Source organism: Odontomachus brunneus, unplaced genomic scaffold, assembly GCF_010583005.1.
Source record: "Odontomachus brunneus isolate Ranch 3 - 2012 unplaced genomic scaffold, Obru_v1 Obru_scaffold_005, whole genome shotgun sequence".
Classification (NCBI taxonomy): Eukaryota; Metazoa; Arthropoda; class Insecta; order Hymenoptera; family Formicidae; genus Odontomachus; species Odontomachus brunneus.
This window is the reverse complement of record NW_022639455.1, coordinates 2,529,867-2,556,906: the sequence shown is the minus strand read 5'-3', so window position 1 is coordinate 2,556,906 and position 27,040 is coordinate 2,529,867. Positions and strand designations below refer to the sequence as shown.

The 27,040-nt window shown below is 50.7% G+C and overlaps 1 protein-coding gene across 1 annotated transcript in view; it reads left to right on the top strand.

Annotated features, from left to right (window-relative positions):
* Window positions 1–265: 265 nt before the first annotated feature.
* LOC116848635 (cadherin-related tumor suppressor) overlaps window positions 266–27,040 on the top strand; it is a 114,572-nt gene continuing 87,797 nt past the window's right edge. Inside the window, exon 1 of the mRNA XM_032824937.1 lies at window positions 266–7,238. Within this exon, the coding sequence (XP_032680828.1) occupies window positions 1,833–7,238 (5,406 nt within the window). The 5' untranslated portion in view covers window positions 266–1,832. The remainder of the gene's footprint in view (window positions 7,239–27,040) is intronic.

The following is a 27,040-nucleotide window of genomic DNA, read 5'->3' as shown; positions in this document are numbered from 1 at the left end:
CAGAGAAAGAGAGAGACAGAGTGCTACAGTCACGATGTCTCTTGGAGCGGACGGAGAAGGTGGTATCGGTGGGCCTCGCGCGGGGTTGCAAGGGGGAAGGTAGAAATAGAGAGAGTAAGAGAGAGAAAGAGTGAATGGAGGAGCCGCGAGCTTGAGGAGGAGAGCGCGAAACAGCACGTTGGGGCCCGATGGATCAGAGAGGGACGGCGGCATCAGCCAGCCCGAAGAATGCCTCTCCCGGCAGCGGCGAAGTTCTGAGACCGGCTTGGTTCAGTCGAGTCAGATCAGTCCTTGGGAAGGCGATTTTCTCTCCGCGGTGCGCGTTCTTTCGGTGGGCCTTACGTCGTCGCGCTTATTAGCCCTTTTTTCACCTCTTTTCTCCCCTTTTCCTATTCCCCCTCCGCACCCTTCACCCTGTCCTTCACCCTGGTTAACCGCCACCCCGCATGTGCTTTCTTCACCCCTCCCCCCTTCACTCGGCTAACGTTTACCCCGAGGCGAGAGTGAAAGAGAGAGAGACAGAAAGATCGCAAGAGCGCGCGCGCGCGCGCGCTAGCTAACCCGTTGTTGCGCTCGTGAGATTGCTCCTCGCGATCGGCGAACTCGAGCATCGCGATCGCGTGAACTTCCTGACGATTTCCGCGAGAGATATCGCGAGTCCGGCGAGCGCGCGAACTCGAAGGGTGAATCGCGCGAAGCCGAGACCATCTCTTTCTCTCGAGTGTCTCGGTTACTAACTCGTTCGGTCGGATCGGTACCGCCGCGAGGGTACACACGAGGTATTTACGCGTGTGCGTATGCGTATCGTGAAGCGTGTTCTTGTGCATTAGGCATTGCAACCCTCCGTCCGTCCGCGTTTCTGTGCAGTGTTTGTATTGTCCTTGGCGTTCTCTCACAATATATCTCGAGCCAGTGATAATAAAGTCGTGGATTTTTTTCCGGAGAATCCGAGAGTGTTTCGCGACAGAGCGAGCGTTGGAGGTCGTGCCGAGTGTCTCGCTTTTGCCATCAGTGAACGCCGTAAGGTTTCGTCGTGATATACACGTCGTGAGAAAAAAAAGAGAGAAAAAAAACATCACTGCGCGATATGACAGAGCGTAGGGACGAGCCCCGGAGCACGTGACATAGGTATGCCCGGAGCGAAAAGGCCGGAAGAGGAGAGCAGCAACAGCAGCGATAGCGGGTGGAAGATCTCGTCGCGGAATCCCGTTTTCGGGAAGACGGCAAGCAGAATCTGGTCGCAATCGAGTCGATAATCGGAAAAGCCCGAAGAAACGTACGGCGTGCTCGCATGAGCATCCGCAGACGCGTTTCGCGAGGCGCGGCTCTCGGCGGGTCACTGCCCTCTCTGTCGGGTGAAGTCTCCTCTCGTGTACACTTGACTTTCAGCGGCGAGGGAAAGGAGGAGAGAAGGAGGAAAGGACGAGGAGAGATAAGGGGAGAGAGCGAGAGAAAGAGAGAAACGGACATAGAAGGAAGAAAGAGAAGGAGGAGGAGGAGGAGAGAGAGAGAAAGAGAGACGGAAAAGAAAGCACCCACCTTCGGGTGCGCGGGTTTAAATCGGGACCCTGGTCTAGGTGGGGAAGGGAAGAGAAAAGAAATGCGTCGGGTAACCGGCGATTCACGTTGTCGCACGCGCGATTAATCTCCATCCTTAGAATGTCGCGTGTACAATGCGCCGGTACTACGTAGACGTGAAGGACGAGATTATCACCGGCCACCATGAGGAGGAAGAACGACAGGTAGTGCGTACGCGGAGCGCGCATTTTTATGCCGACGAGTCGTAGAGGGTTTTGGCTAAGGCAGGTGGGCGTGTCGCGGGACAAGAAGAGATGATCATAAGGAGATCGATGGTCCTAGCCCTGCTCCTGGGACTCCTGTCGGTGGAGCAAAATGGCGGCCAGGTCGCCGCCGGCGACCTGGAGCGACGCACGGCATCCGAGGCTTTTGCGCGCAACCTACCTCAAAGGGTCACGCGCCTGGTGCCACGTAGGTCACCGATGTTGCCTCAGGACAGCGCTGCGATGGGCTTGGCTATGCAGAGTAGAGCGGTCGACACGAGGGTGCAGCTGGAGATCAAGGAAGGTGAACCCAGAGGAACCTTGGTCGGCCAGATACCTGTCAAGCCTGACTTCACGTACAGATTCAACGAGCCACCGCAGGAGTTCGTGCTCGACGCGGAGACCGGCAAGATAAGAACGGCCAAGGTGCTCGACCGAGAGGCGCTCAGCAGCGATCGCTTCGACCTGGTCGTGCTCTCCAGCCAACCGACTTATCCGATCGAGGTGCGGATCTTGGTGTTAGACATCAACGACAACGACCCGGAATTTCCAGAGCCCAGCATCGCGGTGAGCTTCTCAGAGTCCGCCGTAGCAGGCACCAAGCTGCTGCTGGACGCCGCAACGGACAAGGATACACCGGAAAACGGCGTCTTGGATGACTATTACATCGTGGACGGCAACACGGATGGGAAATTTCGTCTTCAGGTCACCGGCAATCCTACCGGTGAGACCTCGTATCTTCATCTGGAGACCACGGGCAAACTAGATCGCGAGCAGGTGGAGTACTATTCACTGAACATCTGTGCTCGCGACCGCGGCCAACCACCGCGACTCGGTTATTTGCTGGTAAACGTCACAGTGTTGGACGTGAACGACAACCCTCCCGTCTTCCAGCAGAGCGATTATGTCGTACCGTTGAACGAGAGTGCGCCGATCGGCACGAAGGTTCTCACAGTGCACGCCACCGATAAAGACTCAGAAGACAATTCCAAGTTGACGTATTACTTGCCGGACAACGAGCGAAAATTCACCATAGACCCGGAAACAGGTACGATCATCACCGCCGAGCCACTCAGGTGTCCTGAGCAGATATGCACCGTGTCTCGTCCGGGTGGTGGTTGTCCCAAGAGTTGCGTCATAACGGTCTTTGCTCGCGACCACGGTTCACCTAGACAAGACGGTCGTACGTACGTAACGGTGAATCTGCTGGACGCGAACGATCATGCGCCTGAGATCAAGTTCACCTTCTTTCCGGCTGGTCTTCCGTACGCCACCGTCGACGAGAACGCCGTTAATGACTCGATCGTGGCGGCGGTCGCAGTGGTTGACGTCGATGAGGGCTTGAACGGCGACACCAGCGTGGAAATACGTGCCGGCAACGAGCTCGGCCACTTCCGGTTGGAGAGCACGATGGCCTTCTATATTGTGCGTGTCAATGGTCGGCTGGACCGCGAGGAGATTCCCAAGTATAATTTGACGGTAGTTGCCACCGATAAAGGTACCCCGTCCAGGTCCACGACGTCTTACCTCGTAATCCATGTTAACGACGTCAACGATCACGAGCCGGTGTTCCAGCAGAGCGAATACTCGGCGGTGCTGTCGGAACTGTCGCCGATCGGTAGCTTCGTCGCTAGTATTTCGGCTACAGACGCGGATTCCGGAGTGAATGCCAAGATCAATTACGACTTCGCCGCGGGTAACGAGCAACACTGGTTCGCCATAGACAGCAATACCGGCTTGGTCACCACTGTAGCCACCTTGGACCGCGAAGTTAAAGGCAGTATCGAGCTGCACGTGTCAGCTTGGGACGGCGGGCCCAACCCCAAGTTCGCGGACACGTACCTGAAAGTCACTATTCTCGACGAGAACGACGAGGCGCCGCGCTTCTCCGAGAGCATGGTCAGAATCACCTTGTTGGAGAATACGCCTCCGCACAGTCTGGTGGCCACTCTCACAGCCGTGGACAACGATCAGGGTACCAACGGCAGTGTCGCGTATAGTTTCCATCCCAGCGTCTCGCGTGATTACCCCAACACCTTCGCGTTAGATGTCCTGACCGGTCAGCTGACGACTAAGGTCGATCTCGACCGAGAGACCATAGGAGAGTATCAAATCTTGGTGATAGCTAAAGATCAAGGCACACCCGTACAGTCCTCGACCGCCACCGTGGTGTTGACTTTGGAGGACGTCAATGACAACTCGCCTGTGTTTTACCCGTGGCAATATCTAATGTCCATCCCTCAAAACGCTGTCTCGGGCGCTGTACTGGGTAAGGTGATGGCGACCGACGCTGACGCCAAGGAGAACGCGCAAGTGAGATATTCGTTGGAGTACGGTGGTGAAGGTCTTTTCGCGGTCGACAGCAGCACAGGCGAGATCACTCTTCGGAATACTTCCAGTGTCATGCGTAAGACCCTGTACGAATTGACCATCTCGGCGAAGGATGTCGGCGACCGAGTAGCCATGAGAAACGCTATCGTGGAGATCCTTCGCAATGATGACTTGGAACACCTCGAATTCAACAAATACAACGGCTACGAGTTTAAAATCTCCGAAGACAAAGGCGACTGCACCTCCGTGTCCAGCGGATTCGGCAGAGAGATCGGCACGGTACAGACTACGCTGTACAAAGACGCCAAGGTGAGCTACGCGATCGTGTACGGCGATTCCAAGGGCAACTTCAAGATCGACCCAAACACCGGCACCATCAGCACCGCTGGCTGCTTGGATCGCGAGCAAGAGGCTTTTTACAGGCTGCAATTGTGGGCGCGCGCTAATTTCGCGTACGGTCGGACGATCGTGAACATCACCGTCGAGGACGAGAATGATAACCCGCCCAGGTTCCCCAAGGGCGAACGGGGCGACGAAATTCTCCTGAACGAGAACGCAGCGGTCGGTCAGGAGGTGTGTCTAGCTCGTGCCAGAGACTCGGACTCTGGTGCAAACGCTAGGATCGTTTACGCCTTGACGCATAACCCCGGTGAGCAGTTCAGAGTTGACGAGAACTCTGGTATCATATATTTGGGTAGACCAATCAGGGCACCACCCGGCACGGTTCTTCATCTGGAGGTGACGGCAACTGATTCGGGTCGTGACCCGTTATTAGCTCAATATCAGGTCCGAGTGACGATCGGCGATGTGAACGATCACACACCGGTGTTCAACTTGACCAGCTATGAGACATCCTTGGCCGAGTCCACGCCGGTGAACGAGCGTTTCTTCTCACTGACGGCCACCGACACGGATGTCGGCGCCAACGGGCAAGTGTTTTACAGCGTGACCGATGGCAACGGCGAAGGTCGCTTCGGGATCTTCCCAGATGGTCAGCTGTACGTGAAGAAGGAACTCGATCGAGAAGAGCAGGATTACTACGCCCTGGAAGTGACCGCTTCTGACCAAGGCGAGCCGTCCAGAAGTTCCGTGGTGCCGATGGTGATACACATAATCGACGAGAACGACAACGCGCCGGAGTTCACCAACAGCAGCTTCAGCTTCCATCTGCGCGAGAACGAGCCTCCGGACACCTTTGTCGGCAAACTGCTCGCGACCGACCGCGACATCGGCCGCAACGCCGACCTGATATTCTCGCTACCGACGAGCCAGCAGGACTTCATCGTCGACCCGAAAAACGGCTTCATCAAATCGCTGCGCGTATTCGACCGGGAACTACTCATGACCAACACCGGTGACAGCTCTATCACTTTGGAAGTCACCGTCACCGACAACGGCGTGAATCGTCTGCGCGATCGTGCCAAGGTCACCATATACATCACCGACGTGAACGACAACGTGCCGCAGTTCCAACGCTTACCCTATCGCGTCCAAGTGAGCGAAGGCGCCGCCATTGGCACGCAACTGCTGCGCGTGTACACCACCGACGCTGACGAGGGTCTCAATGGCGACGTGTTCTACTCCCTGGAGGACGGGAACCAGCACGGCCACTTCATGATCGACGAGGCCACCGGGCAGATCTCGCTGGCGAAGGTACTCGATCGCGAGACCTTCGACAGCTACGTGTTGACTGTCGTGGCGCACGACGCCGGCATGGAGAGTCGTCTGTCCTCCAGTGCGACCGTCTACATCGAGGTGCTCGACGAGAACGACAACGTGCCGCGTTTCGTCGACAATAAGTCCAAGATCTCCGTGCTCGAAAGCACGTCGACCAACACCGAGCTGCTGAGATTCAAGGCCACCGATAACGACCTCGGGGTCAACAGCGAGCTAGCGTTCGCAATATCGGCTGGCAACAGGAGAGACATCTTCTACATCGACCCGTTGACCGGCACGCTATACTTGAAGAAGCCACTCGATTACGAGGAGCAGGTGCGCTACACGCTGAACGTCACCTGCAGCGACGGCGGCCATCCCAGACTCAGCTCAGTCACCAGCCTGGTCGTTCAGGTGATCGACGCCAACGATAATCCACCGGTGTTCCCCAACACCGCGATAGTACGTCAGATACGCGAGGGTATCCACGTGCGCACGCCGATCGTCACCATCACCGCCGAGGACCCGGACTCCGGCGATAACGGGGTCGTCAGTTACTCGATCCTCAGTCAAGACCCGGAGGATCAAGTGCGGCGATTCGGCATCAATCCCTCGAGCGGCGTGATACACACGCTGCAACCGATCGACCGCGAGGAGGTGGACACCTTCAAGCTGGTGGTGGTCGCTACCGACCGGGCCGAGCCGCCGAGCGCGCGGTTGTCCGCCGAGAAGCTGGTCATCGTCATTGTCGAGGACGTCAACGACAATGCGCCGATCTTCGTCAGCATGTCGGCGGTGGTGTTGCCGAGGCACCTCGGCAATCCGAACTACCCGCAGCACCAGCTGAACAAGTCCACCAAGGAAGTCGTGGTGGTTCAGTTGCTCGCGCGCGACCTGGACTCCAGCACCAATGGCTTGGTGACCTACGAGCTGCTGCGCTCGAGCGGCAACTACTCCGACGTGTTCCGCATCCACCGCAGCACCGGCTACCTCACCATGAAGCTCCCGCGAGGCTCCTCCGCGAGGAACCCTCACTACCTGGAGCGCGCGTTCAAGTACCAGGTAGGCGTGCGAGCGACCGACGAGGCGGTCCAGGCGGAGCGTCGCTCGTCGGAGACCTACGTGACCTTGATCGTGCCGAGCGAGGACGGCGACGATCAGCCGGTGTGGGAGCACCGGGGTCAGCTCGAAGGCAGCGTGTACGAAAACGAGCCGGTGGGTACCAGCATCCTGCGGGTGAGCGCGCGCTCCCGCCGCTCGTCCTCCAACCTCGAGCTCGAGTATTACGTGACGAACGTGACCGCCGGCGGCAGCGGCTCCCAGGTCGACCGGCTCTTCGACGTCGACACGAGGACGGGCGTGCTGTCCACCGCGGCGGCCCTCGATCGGGAAACCGGCGCGCAGTGGTACGAGGTGGAGCTGTACGCCATCGGCCTCGGCGGCAGCAGGCCCAGTACGACGTCCACTAAAGTGAGTTCTACGTCTTTTGATTGATCGTCCCGGTGATATTAATGATGCGTCGGCTCCTGAAAGATATTCGGTGCTTTTTGTCCGCCGAGCGTCTCTCCCTCTCCCCGCGAGCCCCCTCCCCGCTGCCCCCTGGTCGCCACTCCCGTCCCGCGCGCGCACGCCTCGCGTAATGTAATTTCTCGATTGCCGGATAAGACCGCGGACTCGTCCGTCCGTCCGTCCGTCCGTTCATTTGGCCAGGTTGTCATCTACGCGCGCGAAAGAGAGAGAGAGGAGGGGGAGAGGGATTTGGCGAGAATATTTTAATTGCCGAGACGGCGAAAGGTATCGCGCGGAATTACAGTTACACACTCGGCGCCAGAATGACGGAGCTGCTTTTTTGTTTACGGACAATTAATACGGATTTATTCCGACGCGAGAGGGGAAAGCGAAATTAAAACGCGAGAAGCGGGTATGATAATGATAGTTATTAGAACGCGCGACATGTGCTAAGTGTGCTCGATGTGTTTTCATTGAGACGGAATTATCGTGATCTACCGCCTAATAAATGATTATTATCGTCACATTTTCGAGCTGAGCCGAAATTCGCGATCAGAGCGACTTTTTCAGACGGCGCGGGTTCCGCGCACCTTCGAGGTGCGCCGAAATTTTTCAAAAATACGCGACACGTGGATCTTCGCGGTTTCGCTCGCTTATCGCACCCCCGATGCCAACGTGATTAACTGCAGGGCTGCAAACAGATTTCTAGAATACAGGTAATAATTTTACCTGTGCGTGATTAATTGTCTGGGAGATACTAATGATGTATTGGGTTCTGAAAGGAACTCTTTATTAAGTGGGCATACACACCGCGTGTAATTCCTGGGGAAGTCGATAGAATCCATTTTCCTTAACCAAATATTGACGTTACCGCCGAAACACAAGTATTATCATTATTCCATTACACGCCCGCTTCAGCTTTCAATCAATTTCCCGCTCGCCACGCCGCTCTTTCACAAGGACACTTTTTTATTTTTTAACGCAACTACGATAACAATTTATCTGACTCGAAACTCTCGAGATCGAGAGACTTTTGTTTCGTTCACGCTAGGAATTTCTAATTGCTAAAAATTGAAGCAAAAATAATGCACAAAATTGAGAGGACGTGACGCACGTGTCTTCTTACGGATTCGCGTAGGCGACGAGACGTGGGAAATTTGATGGCACGCGTAGCGGCACGCACGAGGCGTGCAATGCGCGCAAAAGGAATTGAGGAACTTTCGACATTTCATCCTCAACGTTATTTACGATCGTTTCTGCCGCGACTCTATAGCCGGCATTCACTAATTTCTCCTTCTCACTCTCGATGACACAATAATTAGGGCGGCGACGTACGTGCCGCGTGTCTCTCGCTCGGCAGACGCGATAATTCCTTCGACTGAGAGAATTACGTTACGCAACAATACCCTTAATGTAATTAGAGTCGGCGATAGAGAGATGAAAGAGACGAAGTGGGTAGACGGAGAGACAGTGAGTAGAGAGAAAGAGAGAGAGACAGAGAAAGAGAGAGAGATAGGGAGAGAGGGTTCAAGGGAGAGCAATAAGAAGAGGAATCTCTAGAGATGAGAGGCGCGATGGGTGGAAGGACAACGTGCGCGCGGGGAGAAGGCGCGGGCCTTCATAGTAGGGAGAGAAAGGATGCGGAGGAGGGAGATCGTGAATACGAACGGTTTACAGCCGGTTCAGTGCTGCATAAATAGGGCTTAGGACCCGGGACGTTTCCTCAAATTACAGGGCGCGTTTCAAATTTATACGAAAGCGCCGCGCCACGCCGCCACCGCCATCTCGTCTTGTTTTATTAGAACGCAGCATATCCTAATTAATTCGCGCTTTTTACTCCGTGCTTATACGGGCTGTTTCGCGACTCGTCGCGCTACGAGTTGCATAACTTAGACTACAATTTTCGGGGGAGATCTCCGGGCGGATCTGAATCGAACCGGACCGCGCGACGCTACGACAGCTGGGACAGATCACAGATGTTGTCAGAACCACGAGGTCGTCGTGACTTCTTAACTTTGAGAAAGGAGGTTCTCAGTTTATCCCTTTCATGAATGTCCGTACGTTCCTCGAGAATCTAACTCGCGAGAACATAGCTCGGGGACCGTTAGAGATATTGAGGTGAGACTTTTTTGTAACTTGTTCAGTATTTTACCTACATGGTTCTTAAATTAGTGTCACATTACTCAGCTCGGGGGGACAAGAAAGGTGATCTGGGTAATCCCATTACTTCCTCGAAAATCCGAGATCATCTAGAGATATACTAAACGAAACTTTTACTTTTTTAAAACAAACTTTTAGCAAATAATCGACAAGTAAAGAACTCTTCTGATCAAATTAAATCTCAAGTCTCCCTTGAGGGCGGTTTCCCGAGTTCTAATCCGCCCTTTGAAAATCATTCATACATTCATCTACTCATCGAACGTCAGATAAGAAATGCCGACGACGTCCACGTCATCCCGCGGTAGGTTCCTCTGAACGCGCGTCCCTAACAAGCTCGACCGTTCCGTTCGACGCGCATTTCGCGCGAATTCGCGACCGGAAAATCCGCGAGACGATGAGCTGCGGAATCCACGTCGCGATGTCCACTTCTATGCCGCGGGGTGGTTGGGAAGGACAAACGGGGGGCAGCGGAGGGCGATCGAGAAGACGACGGGTGAAGACGGCGAGAGCGTGAGATGAGGAAGAGGAGGCGGTATGGCAAAGTGGGAGAGAATAAACGACAAGATGAACCGCGTGCCAGGAAATCAACTCGGATTCGAGTTCGGGCTGGCCCCTGGCTGGCCCTCGCTCTCCCGGAGGTTCGAGGACTCGAGAAAAACTTGATCTTGAACGAGCGAGCGGGCGCATACAGGCGCAGCAGCCCTTACCTCCGCGCTCGCGCACGCCTCGGAGGCCGTCGAGAGAAGTTGCGCAGTTGGTCCCGTCTCTTCTACCCCCGGTGCGTGCCGCTTCATTTCTGAAGATCCTCTCCGCCGTGTCTCGTCGTGTCTCGCTCCCGCCGGCTCTCTCGCTGCTCCTCGCCTCGTCTCTGTCCGGTCTCTATAAGAGTCTCGCAGTTTTAAATTTAACTCTACTCCCCAGGTAGTTCACCTTTCGCCGCGCTTTTCGCGAGCGATCCGAAGAGTAGCTCGCAGCTACTCGTCTCCTCTTTTTGCACTTAGATATGAATCATGGAGATGTATTTATGTGTACGTGTGTGCGCGTGTGGGTAAATGTAATCGTATGTATAATACGAGATTGGCGGATGAGATCGCGCGCGGTGTAATGCCCCAATGTGCTTCAATTAATAACGAAAAATCCACGGGGCTTTTTGCAAATTGGTTGAGGACTTTCTAGTCCAGTTTCACCCAGTCTACGAGCACTGCGACCGCGAGGCGTCGCTATCGCAGCTCATCTTATAAAGTCTCCTTTAATCAATCATTCAAAATTTCACGTAGTTCTTTGCGAAATAATGGAGAAATTTTGCGTTCAGCCTGACCTAACATAAATGTACACGAGATATGGAACACTTTACGTTAGACACTCTGTATATATATATCTATATATGTACATATGCATATACTCTCTTAAAGTGAATCAGTGAAACATCATTGAAAGCAATAAATACACTGATTCGCAGCTATAAGTGCAACACTGAAACTGCTCAGTGCTATACTTATAACTGATATCAGTGACTATTCACTGATTCACTTCAAGAGAGTAATTCTCCAAAAATGATAGAAAATACAGTCATCAGTGAGAAGTAAAAAAATCTCGCGATATTTTATCGACGTGGGCAACGATTTTACGATCTTTCACTCTGGGATGTTTTTCGAAAAGTCAATCTTTGAGCACGTAATAAACAACATATTTCGCCCCCTCTCTACCCGTAAATAGACACCCTCTTTTTCTCGTTTCCTGTCCCTCGCTCTGCCCCCGTCGCAAGCTTCTCTCCTCCTACTTTCGTCGCTCGCTGTGGGATCAGCGACTCTTCGGGAACCGACTCTGCAGTTCGGAGGTTTTTGCGCCGCTCTCAGGAGCCGCGCGTCTCTTCGGGGCCCCTACAGGACCGGGCCCGGGCAGGTCGGTCGTTCTCCTCCGCGCGCGCGCGCTCCTTTCCTCCCTCCCTCCCTCCCTCCCTTAAGAGGGTAAAGCTGTCCTCTTTTTCGTCGCGCGGACGGCATCATCGGGTCCACGTCGTCGGCTTTTTGCTGTGCTAGGGTAGTATCCACGGGGTTGCGGCGGTGCGCACAGTCGCAGACGCGCCCTTTGTTTAACCCTTTGCAACGTGGCAACGACCACCGATATTTTGTCCGTTCAGTCTCTCTCCCCCCCCCCCTCTCTCTCTCTCTCTCTCTCTTTCACACACACATTCTTTTCACGAAGGTGGCGTTTCCCACGAAGCGTGACTTCAATTGTCGCGCGTCTGGGGGTCAATCGTGAATCTTTTCCCCTAGTATGGACGCGTGAAAAGATCTGATTATCTTGAAAATTAACGGAAACATTCACGTGAAAGATCTGATTATCTTGAAAATTAACGGAAACATTCGCTTCTCACGAGTTTTCACGTTGGGGAAAAAAAGCTCACGATCGTCAGTAAGTGCTGCAAAATTATTCGCGCTTTTCGCAATTTTCTGCTGGGGGAAGAAATTGCACGATTGCGATAAGTAAGGTCGAGTTCGTGCGGAAAGAGATTGGGATGTCCGAAGGGCGAGAAGCCGTATACTTGGCGTGGTCGCCAAGTGCTCGCCGGAACGCCGGCATAATTTCCCACTCTGGCGCGACGTTGCACCCTTATTCATTTCCGCGATAAATCTACACTCGCGGAAAAGAAGGACGACGTGACGCACGCGCGACGTCATCGCGGGCATTCTTTTACTCCCGCGTGGAAGTCGCGGAGGGGTCGATGTGCTCAACATTTGTAATTCTAACATTGTTAGAAGGAGAGATGGTGGTTCATTAGAGAACCCCACCGTACACACACACACACACACGCACACACACACACAACACTCTCGCGTGAGCGAAGCGTAAGCGGCACGGCGTTTGATTTAAGGAAGTGGTCTCTCTCGACTCCGCTGACGTTAACGCACGAAGGTGTGAGATTCGAATCGCGCTAGCCCACACGTCCGTCCTCGCGGCCATGGGTGGGTCCTGCGAAATGTAGGCGTGATACTCATTTTTCCCGCGGTTAAATATATCCACGGCCATACGGGACGGGACGGGACGGATGCAGGTAAGGGACGCGATGTTACGGGCGCTAACGTGCGTGAGTACGCATGAGCGAGCGAGCGCGCTTCTAATAATGGCCAGCGATAATTACGTCGGCCGTCGTGATTAATAATGCACGGTTAAACGCGTTAAACCCCGCAATTAACTCTTTCTATTTCGCAGACGGCCGCGCGGCCGTTACGCGATACTTCGGCGTGTTTGCAGATTATTTGTTATGCGTTTACCACCGCCGCGCGCGTGTCGTGCGGACCGAATCTCGCATGAACGCCATCGGCGCAGGAAAAACACAATTCCGTTAGCAGCAACTGATTCCTCTGTTATCTACAGGGACCAAATAAAGTCGGTTGTAGGAATAGAAAAATTCCTCTTTCAGGAGGTTTCTGCTCAGTCAATTTCTGCTCTCAAAAGAATTTTAATGCAGCTGATTAATTTTAATACTCAGACGAGTGTTTTCTCGAGTGTGAGTCTCATTTAAATTAATTGTGCATAGAGATAGAGATGTTAGAGACAGAGTTATCTTGATCATATGTTGACGGAACTACCTGCAACTTTCAATAATACTTTCAATAATGTATAAGTTATATATGGTATATTGTAAGGTGACCAGATTTCCCAGAATTCGGGACACTTCATAAATATGTGAAGCAGGGGGAGGGGGATAAAAAGATCCGCAAATTATTTGACAATTATTAAAAATGATGACAAACCGGTGTCCCGAATAGCACTCGGAAAAATTCGGTGCAAAGGATGAAAAATCGGGACGTCTGGTCATCTCAGCTGTATGTGTCGAGAAGGGAGGAGATTACTTCGTAATAATGTACTTACGATATGTCCTGACGACCGCACGTCGTTGTTTTCGGCACTCTAATATTTATTTCCGCAGGAGACTCACAGGACAACCGAAAGACTTATGGAATACGGAGCGTTGTGTCCATGACAGTTGTTCGGCATGAAAAAAAAATGCGCGCGCTGTCAATCACGTACACCGAACGTTCATTAGCGCGCCGAAAGTGCCGAAAGTGCATGAATGAAAAGTGCATGAACGCGCCAGTGATGCGAACGAGGTCGCGCGTCTACAACGACGCGATCTGTACGACGCGCCGCGGCGGACGCCTTAATCACTCGCTCGAGTTACTAACCACTCTAGACCAATCGCGTTCGTTTCGCACTACGAAGTTGTCATCGTGATTATTCAATCCAGGCATTGGTAATGAATCGCGCGAAATGCTCGATCTTTTCGCGCCAAGCAGCAGCCATGGGCACGCATCGCTCTACATCGCTCCGCGTTTCTCGCGTCTTTTATCCGTCGAAAGTGAGTCTCGCGCGTTAATAAACCTCGGGAGTGTCGAGAATAGCGATGTGCGATCGCCAGGGCGTATCGTGAAGTAAGTTTGTAAGTAATCTTCTTGTTTCTCCTTGCGGCCGGCGCTTGTCACGACGTGTCGTGCCGACGTCCCTTACATTTGCTAATAACATCGACTCGCTCAAGTAGTAATAGAATCGGGCGATCGTCGGATTTATTGAATAGGAATTAGAAATGCGATGACAATCAGAGAGAAAGAGAGAGAGAGAGAGATACGGGATATTCCGCTCTGGGTCTTTTTCCTATATTTCCTTAAGTGCTCGATATTTTGCTATGAATGTTCATGATCTACATTATTTCATGGAAAAAACGAGTCCATTAGCGTTAATTTTTATGTTACTTAGTTGGAATTTATATTAATTACGAACATTAGATGAGAAACTCGGTTGTAGGGTTCATAGAAAGATTCCTGCAGGAGGTTTTTACTCAACAAATTACTCTCAATTATCTCAACCGAATGAAATTAATGAATATTCAGACAAATATATACGATCATAAAGAGAACGACCCGGGCGGTCAGCTTGTTAGAAAAAGAGATACGGAGAGAGAAGTATCTCATAGAGCGCGTTCTTTTCGGCCGCGGCGCCGTTCACATATTGGCGTATATTTTCAACGCGATTCAATAATCGCGCGGCCATCTTGATTCACGATCTTTCTGCAGCAATCGCCGTGGATACATCGATCGACATCGCTCCACATTTTACGCGTCTTTAACTCGTCGAAAGCAAGTCTCGCGCGGAAATATGTATCGGAAGTATCGAGAATAGCGATTTGCGATCGCCGGGGCGTATCGTGAAGACGTCATTTCTAAGTAATCTTCTCGTTTCTCCTCACGGTATATGTAAGGTGACCAGATTTCCCAGCTGTGAATTCGGGACACTTTATAAATGTGTGAAGCGGGGGGAGGGGAGTGAAAAGATCCGGAAATTATTTGACAATCATTGAAAATGATGACAAATCGATGTCTCGAATAGCACTCGAAAAAATTCGAGACAAAGGGTGAAAAATCGGGATGTCTGGTCACCTTATATGTTGCAACCGTTATAAAATTCGTGAATCTAATAAATGTGTGCGCTTAGTATTGACTGAATCTAAGAGCACTACTAATTTGATGCAAGAATTTTGCAACAGTTGCAAAGCAGCTTTCTCTGCTGAACGCAGTTAATGTCACACACAGACGTAATTATCTTCCCATAATTTAAATATTTGCACTAATAACTAGCGACTGGCTCTCGTTGATCTTCTTTCTCTCTCTCCCCCCTTCTCTCCTCCTTCCTTCTTTTTTTCATTCGATTGCATAGCCAAGAGAGCCTTGTTCATAGTTCGAAATTTCAAAGTCAATGAAAGCTCGAGACTAATCTCTGCAATTCAGATCTCTTCTCTGCACGTCCACACGTGCAATCTGCCCGACTTCGTCGATCTCTCGCGTATTTCACCAACGAAGGAGCAACGACGGACGACACGGACATTTCGAGCACGGTGGGAATCCGCCGAGAGATCGATAAAGGCGGACCTCACCGACGTCGGGGAGTTTATCAGTTACGTGGAGTATCACTCGCAGTTTCCTCGATTATACCTTTATGGCGGCTATTAAAATTCTTCCGTCCGTTTTCGAGCGGCTCGACGGGTATGATTTACATCCGGCGGTGCGCAATAAAACGTAGAAAATGAAAATCCACTCGTTGCCTCGTGTGTGCGCTGGCTAATTATAATAAGCTATCTCTCCTTCCTCCCGCTCGCTTTCCGCCCCGCTCTCTGTCGGGCGATTCGTTTTATCGCTAATAGTTTACAGCTATGTGTCAATAGTGAGATACCGATCAGGCAGTCGCTTCTGGCGCGCGACATTCGGCTGGATCCGAGATCTCGCTTCGTTACTTAAGCATCACGATCGTAATTTAATACTTTTGTATCCACGCGGGTGGAAGAAAGAGATCCGAGGTTTCATCAGACGACTTCTCTCTTTCTCTCCCCCTCTCTCTCATCGAAAGAGAAAATCTTCAATGAAAGGTACGACGCATGTTTGAAAGAGAGAGAGAGAGGAAGAAACGAGAAAAAAGTTGAAGGGAAAGAAAAAAGGAGAGAGAAGTAGGAAAAGGAGCCACCCTCGCGAATCCGCAGTTTCCACTTAATAATTCAGGACGAAGTTTACGAGCAATTATGTATATATATATAAATTATGTAGATATAATTTCATATCTATATTCGCGCTGGCAGACGCGACTTTTTCGGTGTCTCCTCCTCGTATTAGCGAGCAGTCCGCTCGTTCGACCACTTGACGTCTCGATCATCCGTCATCCCTCGCTTGAATTCGAGCGTCGCGCTCCAACCCCCTGCGTTTTGTCCCTCGCTGAGCGTCGGTTTCCCCTCTCGAGGTGACGTTCCTTTTTCGCCTTCTTTTTCTCCCCTTTACGGAACCACGGGACTCGACCATTCATCGTTTTTGTCTGCTGTCGCAGAAGGACGAGGAATCAATGAAATCTCGGCTTTTCGTCGTCGTCGTCGTCAACGTCCTAATTCTTATCGCCGTTATCTGTCCCGTTGCCGCGGACAATGCAGCAGTATTCAGTCGCCCCAACCGTTAATGAGCCTTCCCGGACGTCGAGTTTTATTCCCCGGCGCGGATTACAGAAAACGAATAATTTCCGACGATACGTTTATATACAGTGTATCTTCCCCCCCTCTCTCTCTCTCTCTCTCTCTGCCTATCTCTCTTCCCCCCCTCTCTCTCTCGGGATCTCTGCTAGAGCCGAGGAATAAAGAAAGAAAAGGCGGATGGCATCTTTAATGCTACGTTAATCTTCTACTTGCTCATCATCATCATCATCATCATCCTCCGCCGCCGCCGCCGCCGCCGTCTGCCTGTCCGTCTGTCTCGTCGCCGTTGTTCGCCTGCTCGTAATCACAATCGTCATCCTGTTCATTTTTCAACGTCTTCTTTAGAAGGGCACGGCGAGAAAAAGAATCGGAACAACTCGAGCAAGAGGGGAGAGAAATCGGTGGGCGTGCTCCGAGAGCGCGAGCGCCGAGAAATGTTTCCTCCGGCCAGCGGGTCGCGCGCTTTGCTTATCGCGACGACGATAAGACGCAAGCTGAGCTCGCGATTCGTGACAAGTGAGAGATTCGACGACGACGAGTGCACTCGTCGACGCACCGTGCTCTCCCCGGATAAAAGCGGATCGATTAAGAAATCTCGCTGTCGACAGTCCAGCGCCATTTCTCCGCCGGAAAAAAATATAATCCTATCTTTAAGTGAATCTTCTCATGTATGGCCTCAAGAATGGATTCTTCTAAAATCAAAAGAGGAAGATACTCTAAGCCCGATAATCTTAGAGGAATTTCGCCTTTTATCTACGACACACGAGTCCTCTTCTTAATAGAAATTTCTTCTGCACCGATAAAGAAAAAACATCTAAGAGACAGAAATAATAAATATTTATGTAGACTAATATGTAAAATACTTTTCAAATAAGGAAAATATATATTTTCTTATTTTTCAAATAAGAAAATGTATATTTTCTTAAAATATTTTATTTTTGGTTTCAAAAGAATTCACTTTTGGTCCACCATACATAAGAAAATTCAGCTGAGAATAACATTACATCTTTTTGGGTATTGTGCAATGCGCTACTCAGGTACAATCCTTTGAATTTGCACTATTGATTATGTCAGAAAGCGAAGTCCTGAATTAAATGGGCACAAACCTCTAAGATAACCTGAAAAGAGCAGGATTTTTGTATGCAAAAGACTCGAGGAACGCTCCAGATGCGCGACGACCCAGGTACGGGAAAAGCGCGGCCATATTTTCCGTGCGGGACCGACAGCACGTGTGTCAAAACACTTCCCCGAGTATCCGCAAACAGCATCGGCGAAGCGAAAGAAGTCGCAGGCGGCAATGAACCGCAAAAAGGCGAATCGCCTTTTTGGGACGACGGGGTCGTTCTGGAGCGTGGAGGAGAGGAGAGGCGAGGAGCGTCTAGTCGCGCGGACCGGGGAGAATGCAGATCTTAACGTCGATAGATTTTTCAAGGGCCGACGTTTCTGACGGATTCGACGGCGGGCTGTTCTCTCGCGAGATGATCGCCGCTCGGGATTCTCTCGTCGCGCGGGGCCAGCTGAAATATTATTCCCCCCCCTCTCGCGCGCGCACCCATCTCGCCGTGGAATTGTCGCCGTGGAATACGCGCAGCGGGAACCAGCGGCGCGACTTCGAGTTTCGTCTATTGAAATCACACGAGGCCACCGCGAGCACAACAAAAAGGACGAAATTCCAGAACCACATACCGTTTCTCCACGGACCATCGTCCGTGAGGAGATATTTCCCCGAGGTCCCTGCGTCTCTCTCTCGCTCTTTCTCTCCTCTTACTCGCTCCCCGTCTCTTTTTTCTTTCTTCTACCACTGACCGCCTCAAAAGACCTCGACTTCTACTGCCACTCAGCTCGACTGAAAACGCATGGGTACTGGCACATTGTACTGCTTATAATCTCCACCCGCTTGTTCTTCTCCCTTGTTAGACACCCCGATACAAACACTCGCCCGCTACTCGCCGGCCACAGTCGCGCTAATTCGCCCGACGGGTATATAATTCGGCATTTACCGTCGTAGAAATTTCTATTATGTCTGCCTACGTTCCCATGAAACATCTGAATATTCAGATACTTCCCGGCTCGATCCCCTCCTCCACCCCCCGAAAGAAAAAAAAAAAGAGAGAAAGAGTATCTTCTGTCACATTCAAAGTGAAATTCCTCGCGCCTTTTAGGGTCCAAACGCGCGTTATGTAACATCGATTTGCAATATTATGTGTTTCAGGAATACCACTCGCGCACGTTATTATCATTCAAATTGTGTGACACGCGGAGTGCCCGAAGTGTCCATTTGTCACAGCCACGCGTGTACAGGAAAAATATTTCAGGATATTAATCTTCTCCGTTTTGAAATACCGATTGCGAGCGAGCAAGCGTGCGAAACTCTACCGCGTTGCGACTGGATCTACCAGATTTGTTAAATCACACTTGTTTCTCGTGCATATATATATACACACACACACACATCTGTCTCCCCCTCTCTCTCTCCGTTGGAATTAATTTCTATAGCTCTCGCGGCTCGCCACGTGGATCTTACAAAATTTGGCGAGCTTCTAATTGGCGCGCGTCCTCCTTCTTCCCCCGACTTCCCCGCGTCTAACGGATTGCGGCATTTAAATTCACGAGTAGCAAAAAGCGGCGGAAGAGGCACACTCACACGGAAAAAATAATTGCCTGCAGCAGCAAACTAATTTGCTACATATGGACAGTTAAATATAATTCTCTGTGTTAGTTACTTTTTCTTTGCTGCAGGAACTTATTTTCTTGCTGTGATAACAAGAAAATCTGCTCCTACAGCAAGAAAATTTGCTAGCAAACTTGCTATAGATGGACAACTGAACATAATTTACTGCTTTAGCTATTTTTTTTTTTGTCGCAGGAGCAGATTTTCTTGTAAAATCATAGCAAGGAAATTGGCTCCTGCAGCAAAGAAAAAGTGGTCAATACATCAAATTATGTTTAGTTGTCCATATGTAGCAGATCTTTTATTTTCCGTGCACCCGTCGAATGTCGCGTGCATGCCGAAACAGAGAAGCGCAACAGAAAAGCGATATCGGGATAATCGACGCGCCGACCGATTATTGTCGAACGCTAATGAGCCGTGGAAGCCGTGGAAGACGTTACGACTCGACGAGTAATACGCGCCTTAATTAATCCGCGGCATTCGCGCGACGACACGGCGAATCGCGGACGGCACTCTTTCGCGAGCATTTCCGCGACATTCAAGAACATCGCGGCCGTCCGTGCGCGACGTTACAACGACAGGTAACAGTAATTACGTAATAGTTACTACGCGATATCGTCGCGCTGCTTCTACCTCCTGCCGCCCCGCGCATTCGCGTCACGAATCGAGGACGGAAAATCGTGACGGGGAGAGGAGAGGAGAGGACAAAAACGTATTGTCCCGGATCGACGAGCCGGCAATAATGCGAACAGATGTTTCTAAAAGGAAAAGGAAAAAGGAGATAGGAGAGAGAGAGAGAGAGAGAGAGGCGGGAAATCGGTCCCTCCTGGCGCACGAAACGTCGCTTTTTCAATGGTGTTAATCGCGACGATACACGAGATGCGCGCATCACGCGCTTGTGTGCGTACGTGCGTGCATGTGTGACGTCGGTGTGCCTCACGAGAAAATTGTTTACGACCCGTGTTTACGTCCCCTCTCCGCCAAATCGGTTTACCTGGTTTCTCGAGTTTCCGGAAACGCCACCTTTTTATTGACCGTGGCGAAACGAGGCTGCGTGCACACTTTGTGGGCCCACTTCGGCGGACGACATTGCTCTTTGTGCCGCTCGTATAATATCTACCTGCGTCTACCGTCTGTCCCGGGCATCTCTCTCTGCCTTGGCGGATATCTGGCGGATTCGGAATCATTCGTTAGGCCGGCGAGTGATCGGCGAGCGCGAGCTTCTTTTTTACGAAAGAATCCTCCGGATTGATACGAGAGTAAGAACGAGGGAGGCAGGCAGAGAGGGAGCGGGCGAAGGGCTCCAATTGCGAGTGTCGTCCCGGTTTACGTCTGTATCCCTCTCGTGCGCGAGAGTGTATCCTTATGACAGTTAAAAAGAGGAGCGCCGCGAAAAAGTTCTGGATTACGGGCATTATTCAATTATGACGTCATTAAGTGCTCGCCGTGCTTTTCGGCGGACGTTAACTCCCTTTCTTTCGAAAACGGAAGGTCGGACGGACGGACGGATCGCGCGGGCCTTTCGCCACGAGAGGATACGTTGTGTTTTGCGCAAATGATCGGCCACAGGTATACCTCTACATTGTAGAGCCGCGGCAGCGCTTCTTCTGCTTCTTTCGTCGCGAAATTACAATGTGGCGCGCCTTAATGTACTAACGAGTTGTTTATCGCGAATGCGGCCTGCACCTCGCCAGGGACGCAGCGATTTTTCTGCCCGGCGACGAGGAAGAGAAGGAGAAGAAGAAGGAGGAGGAAGAAGAGGTGGAGGAGGAGGAGGAGGAGGAGAGGTGATGAGGACGACGAACGATTCCGGGGCGCGCTTTTAACGGATCGGCGGTAAAGAGCGATTCCCCAAAGCCCGCGCCTTTTCATAATCGGGCGACCTTCGCATAGTGATCATTCCTGGGAACTATGTCCCCCGGTAAAATACTACTCGCTCGGATCTTTTTATCTCGTGTGGCTCAGAAGCGCGCGCTCGCTAATGACCGTCAGATACGACGGGACTCGCCGCGTTTTCGGGGGAGACCGTAGTACTCACGGATTTCGGACGGAGGACCTATACCTATATGCGCGACGAAGAAACGCGCAAAACTCGTCCGATTACGCTCGCGGTGCTCCTTTTGTGCCGATAATTCCAAGACGGCGCTCGCGAACGACGCGCGATTACTCGCTAATTGTGGAAACTGTCGTCTGAGTCCCGCAAGTCCCAGGAACCCGGGCAACCTCCACTGCACCACTAAGTATCGGCTTGAATCGCAAATAACTCTCTCTGTCCCTCTCTCTCTTTCCTTCTCCCCCCTGCTGTCCTTCCCTGGCTCTCCTTGTTTCTCTCTATCTCTCTTTGTCTCTCCCTGTGTCTCCCTGGCTCTCTCTGGCTCCCCCTGACTCTTTCTGACTCTACTTGGTTCTTTCTGGCTCTCCCTGGCTCTTCTTGATTATTCCTGACTTTTCCTGGCTTTCCCTGTCTCTCTCTTCCTTTCTCTCTCCCGATCGTGTTTCTTTCTCGCTCGATTCATTTTCGTGTAATTTTCTTGCGTCAAGATATCTGCTTGCCTGACTAGAAATTTATACTATGATTTTGATCAGGTTAATCCCAATCAATCATCTAGTTTGTACAGAGTGATGTTATCGAAATCCTGAGCAGTTACATGACACAGCGTGACAAATTAATAAGTACCTTATTGATAGTACACCGAAGGAAAAATACTTGAAAATTTATTTGTGGAATGCAAAGTTTATTTCTGTAAAGTTCGTTTAATTTCCGTGAAATAAAATTTATTTTTGCGAAAACATACTTTATGGCAAATAAATTTAGCAAATAAATTTTTAAGTATTTCCTCAGCATGTAAAGGCTTTAACTACTATTAACTTTAACTACTATTAACTCTAACTAATAATTAGGTCCTTCTTGACAGTCAAGATTCGATAACAACCGTTTTATACAAACTGATTAAGATCAATCTGACAAGGACCATAAGAAAAGTTTCTAATCGAGTTTCTCTTTCTTTCTTTTCCTCTCTCCTTATTGGTGTTTGTGTTTCCTCATGCAGAGGTCACGATTTTCATTCGATTGACTCGATCTTACTTGCAGCCCCGTTCTCTTGTGTGTTTACGCGCTTCAACATTCTAACGTGTCGTGAGGAAACAGCTCGATCAAATTGCTTTACGCAATCCATCCGTTCCGCTCCAGCTATTATGTCAGAATGGCAGAATTCTTACGCAAAGATACGTCGATTGGAATGTAATACGAAGCATTAGACGTTGCGGCCAGACGGCGGGGCGAGGGGGGATGGGAAGGGGGATGGGCGAAAAGGCACGCGAATCGAAATCGCGTGTCGACGGTAACGCGTTCGGGGACCCCCTTGCGGGGGAAAACGTCGCAATTTCCCCCGGAACTAATTCCCCTCTCATTTCCTCCCGGCTGAACCGCCAGCTCGCGGTCGCGCATCTCGCAATTTCCGTCGGCCGTTAATTAAACAAGTCGCCACGTCGCGTTGCGTTCGCGCGTGAGACATTCTGTTCCTCCTCGGATGCGCGCAAGTTCTGCACAAAATTGATATATCACGCGCGGGCGCGCGAGCACATTGTGCGCGATCGCGATTATTTAATAAGCACTTGGACGAGAGAGACTTGTCGTGAATCGGATTCCGGCCCGGCCGACCGGTCCGTTACGATTCCCAGCCGGCAACAAATCGCTCGCGTTCGAGCCTGTAATTAGTGGTTTGCAGATTGCGGGTGTGCGCGTCGTAAAGCGGCGATCCGAGGAAATGAAATCGCGCGGCTTTTACAGCCGTTCCCCGTAAAAGCGATCTCCGTTTCCGCCGCGCCGTTATTCCTCCACTTCGAATTGAGCGATCAGGCGCGCGTCAGCCTCTCCTACGGGAGCTTCCCCGATCTCGTTGATCGTCCGTCGGCTCATCAGAGCGAAACGAACCGCGCTTTAATCGCGAGTTGCGTCGAGCAAGCTCGAAAGTCGCGCGAATGCGGAACAGGCTTTATCGTCCTCGGCGAAGGATACAATAATTTTCGCGATATTTAAGGAGTATTAAATGAGAATTTAAAAATGGGATGAAACAGCCAATTACTGACAGTTATTTGCACCCTAGAGAAAAATCTTTCTCGTGCAGCTAGTATCGCAGTCAAACTTCTTGGTTGCACTAAACGATTACAAAAGAGAATTTCTCAACTGAAACTGTAAACAATCGTCACTGGTCGGCAAGAAAAACTAGGTTTTTCTAAAGGTGGAATCAATAATGAAGTGGATCAATAATTGGGTGTTTTATCCTAAGTGTGTAATTAATTTGTTGAGGTGAGGTAATGTGATAAAGTAATATTAATGACAATAATATTGGGATATTGGGATACAGGGATCGGTTCGACGTGAAGAAGATTCTTCACTGCGTATTCTCCAAATTTCTTAGTGTAAAACTTAGGAAAGTAGAGTGATCATCTAGTAATTTTTCGCTCATAAAAACATAATCTTCACTCTTAATCGTCGAGTGAATATTTTTACTCGAAATTGGAAAATGATTCTGATGTGTTGTACCTTCACAGGAAGTCTCTGAAACATTCACTCATACGAAGTCAGAATTCATTTTAACCGAAACATTCACTCATGCACGCAAAATAATCTCAATTGGTGCAAGCGAACAGGAATCAACTGAAAATTAGGTGATCAGAAGCGATCGAGTCGTTCCTCCCTGATGAAGTGGACTGAAATATTCGCGAAATGTGGGAATCAAACAAAGATGAATCCACGTAGCTCAAATCCGGAAACCAATTCTAATAAGAAGCGATATCTCTATTTTGAAAACTAATATTTCTGTTGTCACAACCGAAAATATTCGTCTGAACATTCAGCGATATTAGAACTCAGTTGAAGCAACTGAGAACAATTGACTATACAGAAGTCTCATAAAAGAATTTTTCTGTTCCTACAGCTGAGTTTTCGTTTGATCACTAAGCAACCGAAAATTCGGTTGCACCAAGAGAATTGTTTTTTTCGTGTATGAAGTCAGAATCCATTTTGAGCTGAGCAAGACATTTTGCGATTTTGAGTGGCAATATTTTCACGTTTTATCGCTTCGAGCGAAAGTTTCGTTCATCGCCTTTTTTCTTTGGTTTCACTGGTTTTGAGTGAAAATTCCATTACAAGAAATTTAGAAAATATACATTGCAAGTCTGACAAAGTACTCGGCGAATACGTTCACTGTCAAATATTATTATCCTCTCCTATAGTTTGGTCCTTAATTCTCCAATAATAATTCTTTTCTCTCTCTATTATCAATGATAAAGAAACTCAAAGGAAAGGAGGTAGAAGCCGGACAGTGTGTCTCGCGTGCGATTTTCGACCGGAAAAGAAGAGGGAAGTCGCACCAACGAGCGACGTCATCGGCGACGATTCGAACAGAGATCCGTCCGAAATACCTCGCATAATTCCCCTCTCTCGCCCTTCCGCTCCTCCTGCTCGTCTTGCTCCTCTTTTGTGCCGCTGCTGTTGCTGCTGCAAGATGCGGCAGGTAGCGACGCGGTGTGGAGCGAGGACACAGGCGCGAGCATACGTGTAACGTAAAATCGGATGACGCATGTGGCCCCCGGAGAGAGATTCGGTTTCGGGACCCGGGGCCCGGCCAGTTCCCGACGATCACCGCTTAATTTACATTTATTTAGGACCTAGACAAACACTCGGGACAAGGAACACGAATCACTACACGTCTACCGTGCTCCCGAGCGGTTCTATCTGTCGAACTCCCTTCCCGCCCCCGCTCTTTCACGCTTGCCTCTGCCCTCCCTCCCTCCCTCCCCCGCCCACAGGCTCGCTCTCTTCGATGGTCCTTCCTCTCTTTTTCATCATCGCGAACGAAACGCCCATTAAACCCGGATAAACAATGTCCCAGGAAATTCTCGTGAGAGACGTTAGGTAACGCGGATGTCGTTCAATTGGTGTCGCGGTGGCGACCCGAGGTCGCCACTAAACTCCGCAGGCTGAGGGTGACTTACGGCAAACTCTGACTGAGCTAATCGATGAGCAATTGACGGGATAATCAATGAAATTTTCAACCGTGTAATCTGTCGCCCAGCGGTAACCGAAAAATTGATAGTTTTTATGTTCTAGCGGAATAGAGTAGGTAACGCTTGATTGATGGCGACTTTAAGTTACCAGACTGATCAGGCTTTGGTGAGAGTCGCCACAGGTTTCATTGATTGCTGCTTTGATTCGCGGTTGTCGAGCACGCACACGTTGAGTCGAGGGCGATTTATATGTCATTACGATATTTCCGGGGTTGTTCGCGAGAATCGCTCGAGAGTCTTCCGGAAAATGTTCCGAGATCTCGCGTCATCCCAGTCGATCGTCCTCTCTCTCTCTCTTTCCCTCTCTCCCTTTCTCTTTCTCTCTCCCTCTCCTCTCGGGACAACTCGCCACGATGCGGCACGACAGGCTCTCATCGCGTTCCTCGCCCTCCCGCGGCCAGCAGTCATCCGTCGGACGGTTTGTCCGCCGCGCGGAGATGTCAACGTGAATTAGTGTTGGAGCGGTAGGAAGGAGAAAGAAATGCGCGCCCGTCCTTTGCGTCAGGAATGCAGGCAGGTAGGAAGGTGGGAGCGAAAGGGCGAACGTAGATGAAGAAGGTGGAAGAACGAGACAGTGTGGAAGAGGGAGAAGTCTGCGATGAGGGAGAGAGCAAGAGAGAATGAGAATGAAGGTGCGCGAGGAGAGTGAAAGAGAAAGAGAGGGAGAGAGGGGCGGGAGCGAGAGAGGTGGGGGAGAGGAGGGAAGAGGGCAGGGAGGTGAGAGATATCCAAGGCAGAAGTGACTAACGAGAGAGAAAGGAGAGAAAGGCGGACGGAAAAGGGCGCCAAGCGCGAGTGCGAAGGAAAGGGTGGCCGAACGCGATCACGTCCTCGTCGTCGTCGTCGTCGTCGTTGGGACCGAGCTCTCTCGCTGTCCGCGAGAAAACGAAGCCCTCGGACGCCAGGAGGATGAAGGACGAAGGAGCGACGAGAGTACGATGGGACGGACGGGATCGAGAGGAGAGTAAGAACCTCGGCGAGTCAAAATTCTCCTTCTCGAGGACTCTCGAGGGAAAGAGATAAAATGAGAGGAAGAGAGAATCAGGGGGCAAGGGGGAGAGGGAGAGGCGGCAGAAGAGGCTCCTTGTTTATCTCCCTCGTTCGAGCCTCTCGTGCTCCTCTCTTCCTAAGTCAACCGCCTCGACGGCATAGTTACCGTCTTGTACCATCTCGAGCACGCCCTTCCTCGAACTCGCTCTCTCGCTCGCTCACTCCTCTTCCGAGTCCAAGCTATCCTGCCTTTTTATCATTCCTGCCCTTTTTTATTTCATTTAATAATTGTGATTTTCACTGCAAATATATCTATTGCATTTCGTAGTCTTTACAGGTCTTTGCATTTCTGTATTTCTCCTTTTTCTTCTCTCTCTCTCTTTCTTTCTCTCTCTAATTATGGGATATATTTTTTTAGTTTCGAGTATAAATAAATTCCTTCTTTCTTTTTTCGTCTCGGTACGCTTTTCTCTGTCCTTCACTCGCGGTTACAATAATCCTCGACTTCTCACTTCGGCTTACTCACGCCTTCTGTTATCCCTCGCCTCTATCCTACGACTTTCTCTCCCTCTCTTTTCTCTCTCTCTCTCTCTCTCTCTCTCTCTCTCACTCACTCACTCACTCACTCACTTGCTCCTTCTCCTCCTATTCTTCGGCGCACATTCCTATTCTCTCTTTCCGCCGCACGTTATGCACTCCCATTCTTTCTCTCCACGCACACATCGTCCTTCTTTCTTACTCTTTCTCCTTCATTCCTTCTCCTCGTCTCTATCACGAGACAGCTCTTCTCTCTTCTTCTCACAGCCACTTTTTCTCGCTTCCATCCTCTCTCTCTTGCTTTTCTCATCCAACCCCCCCCCC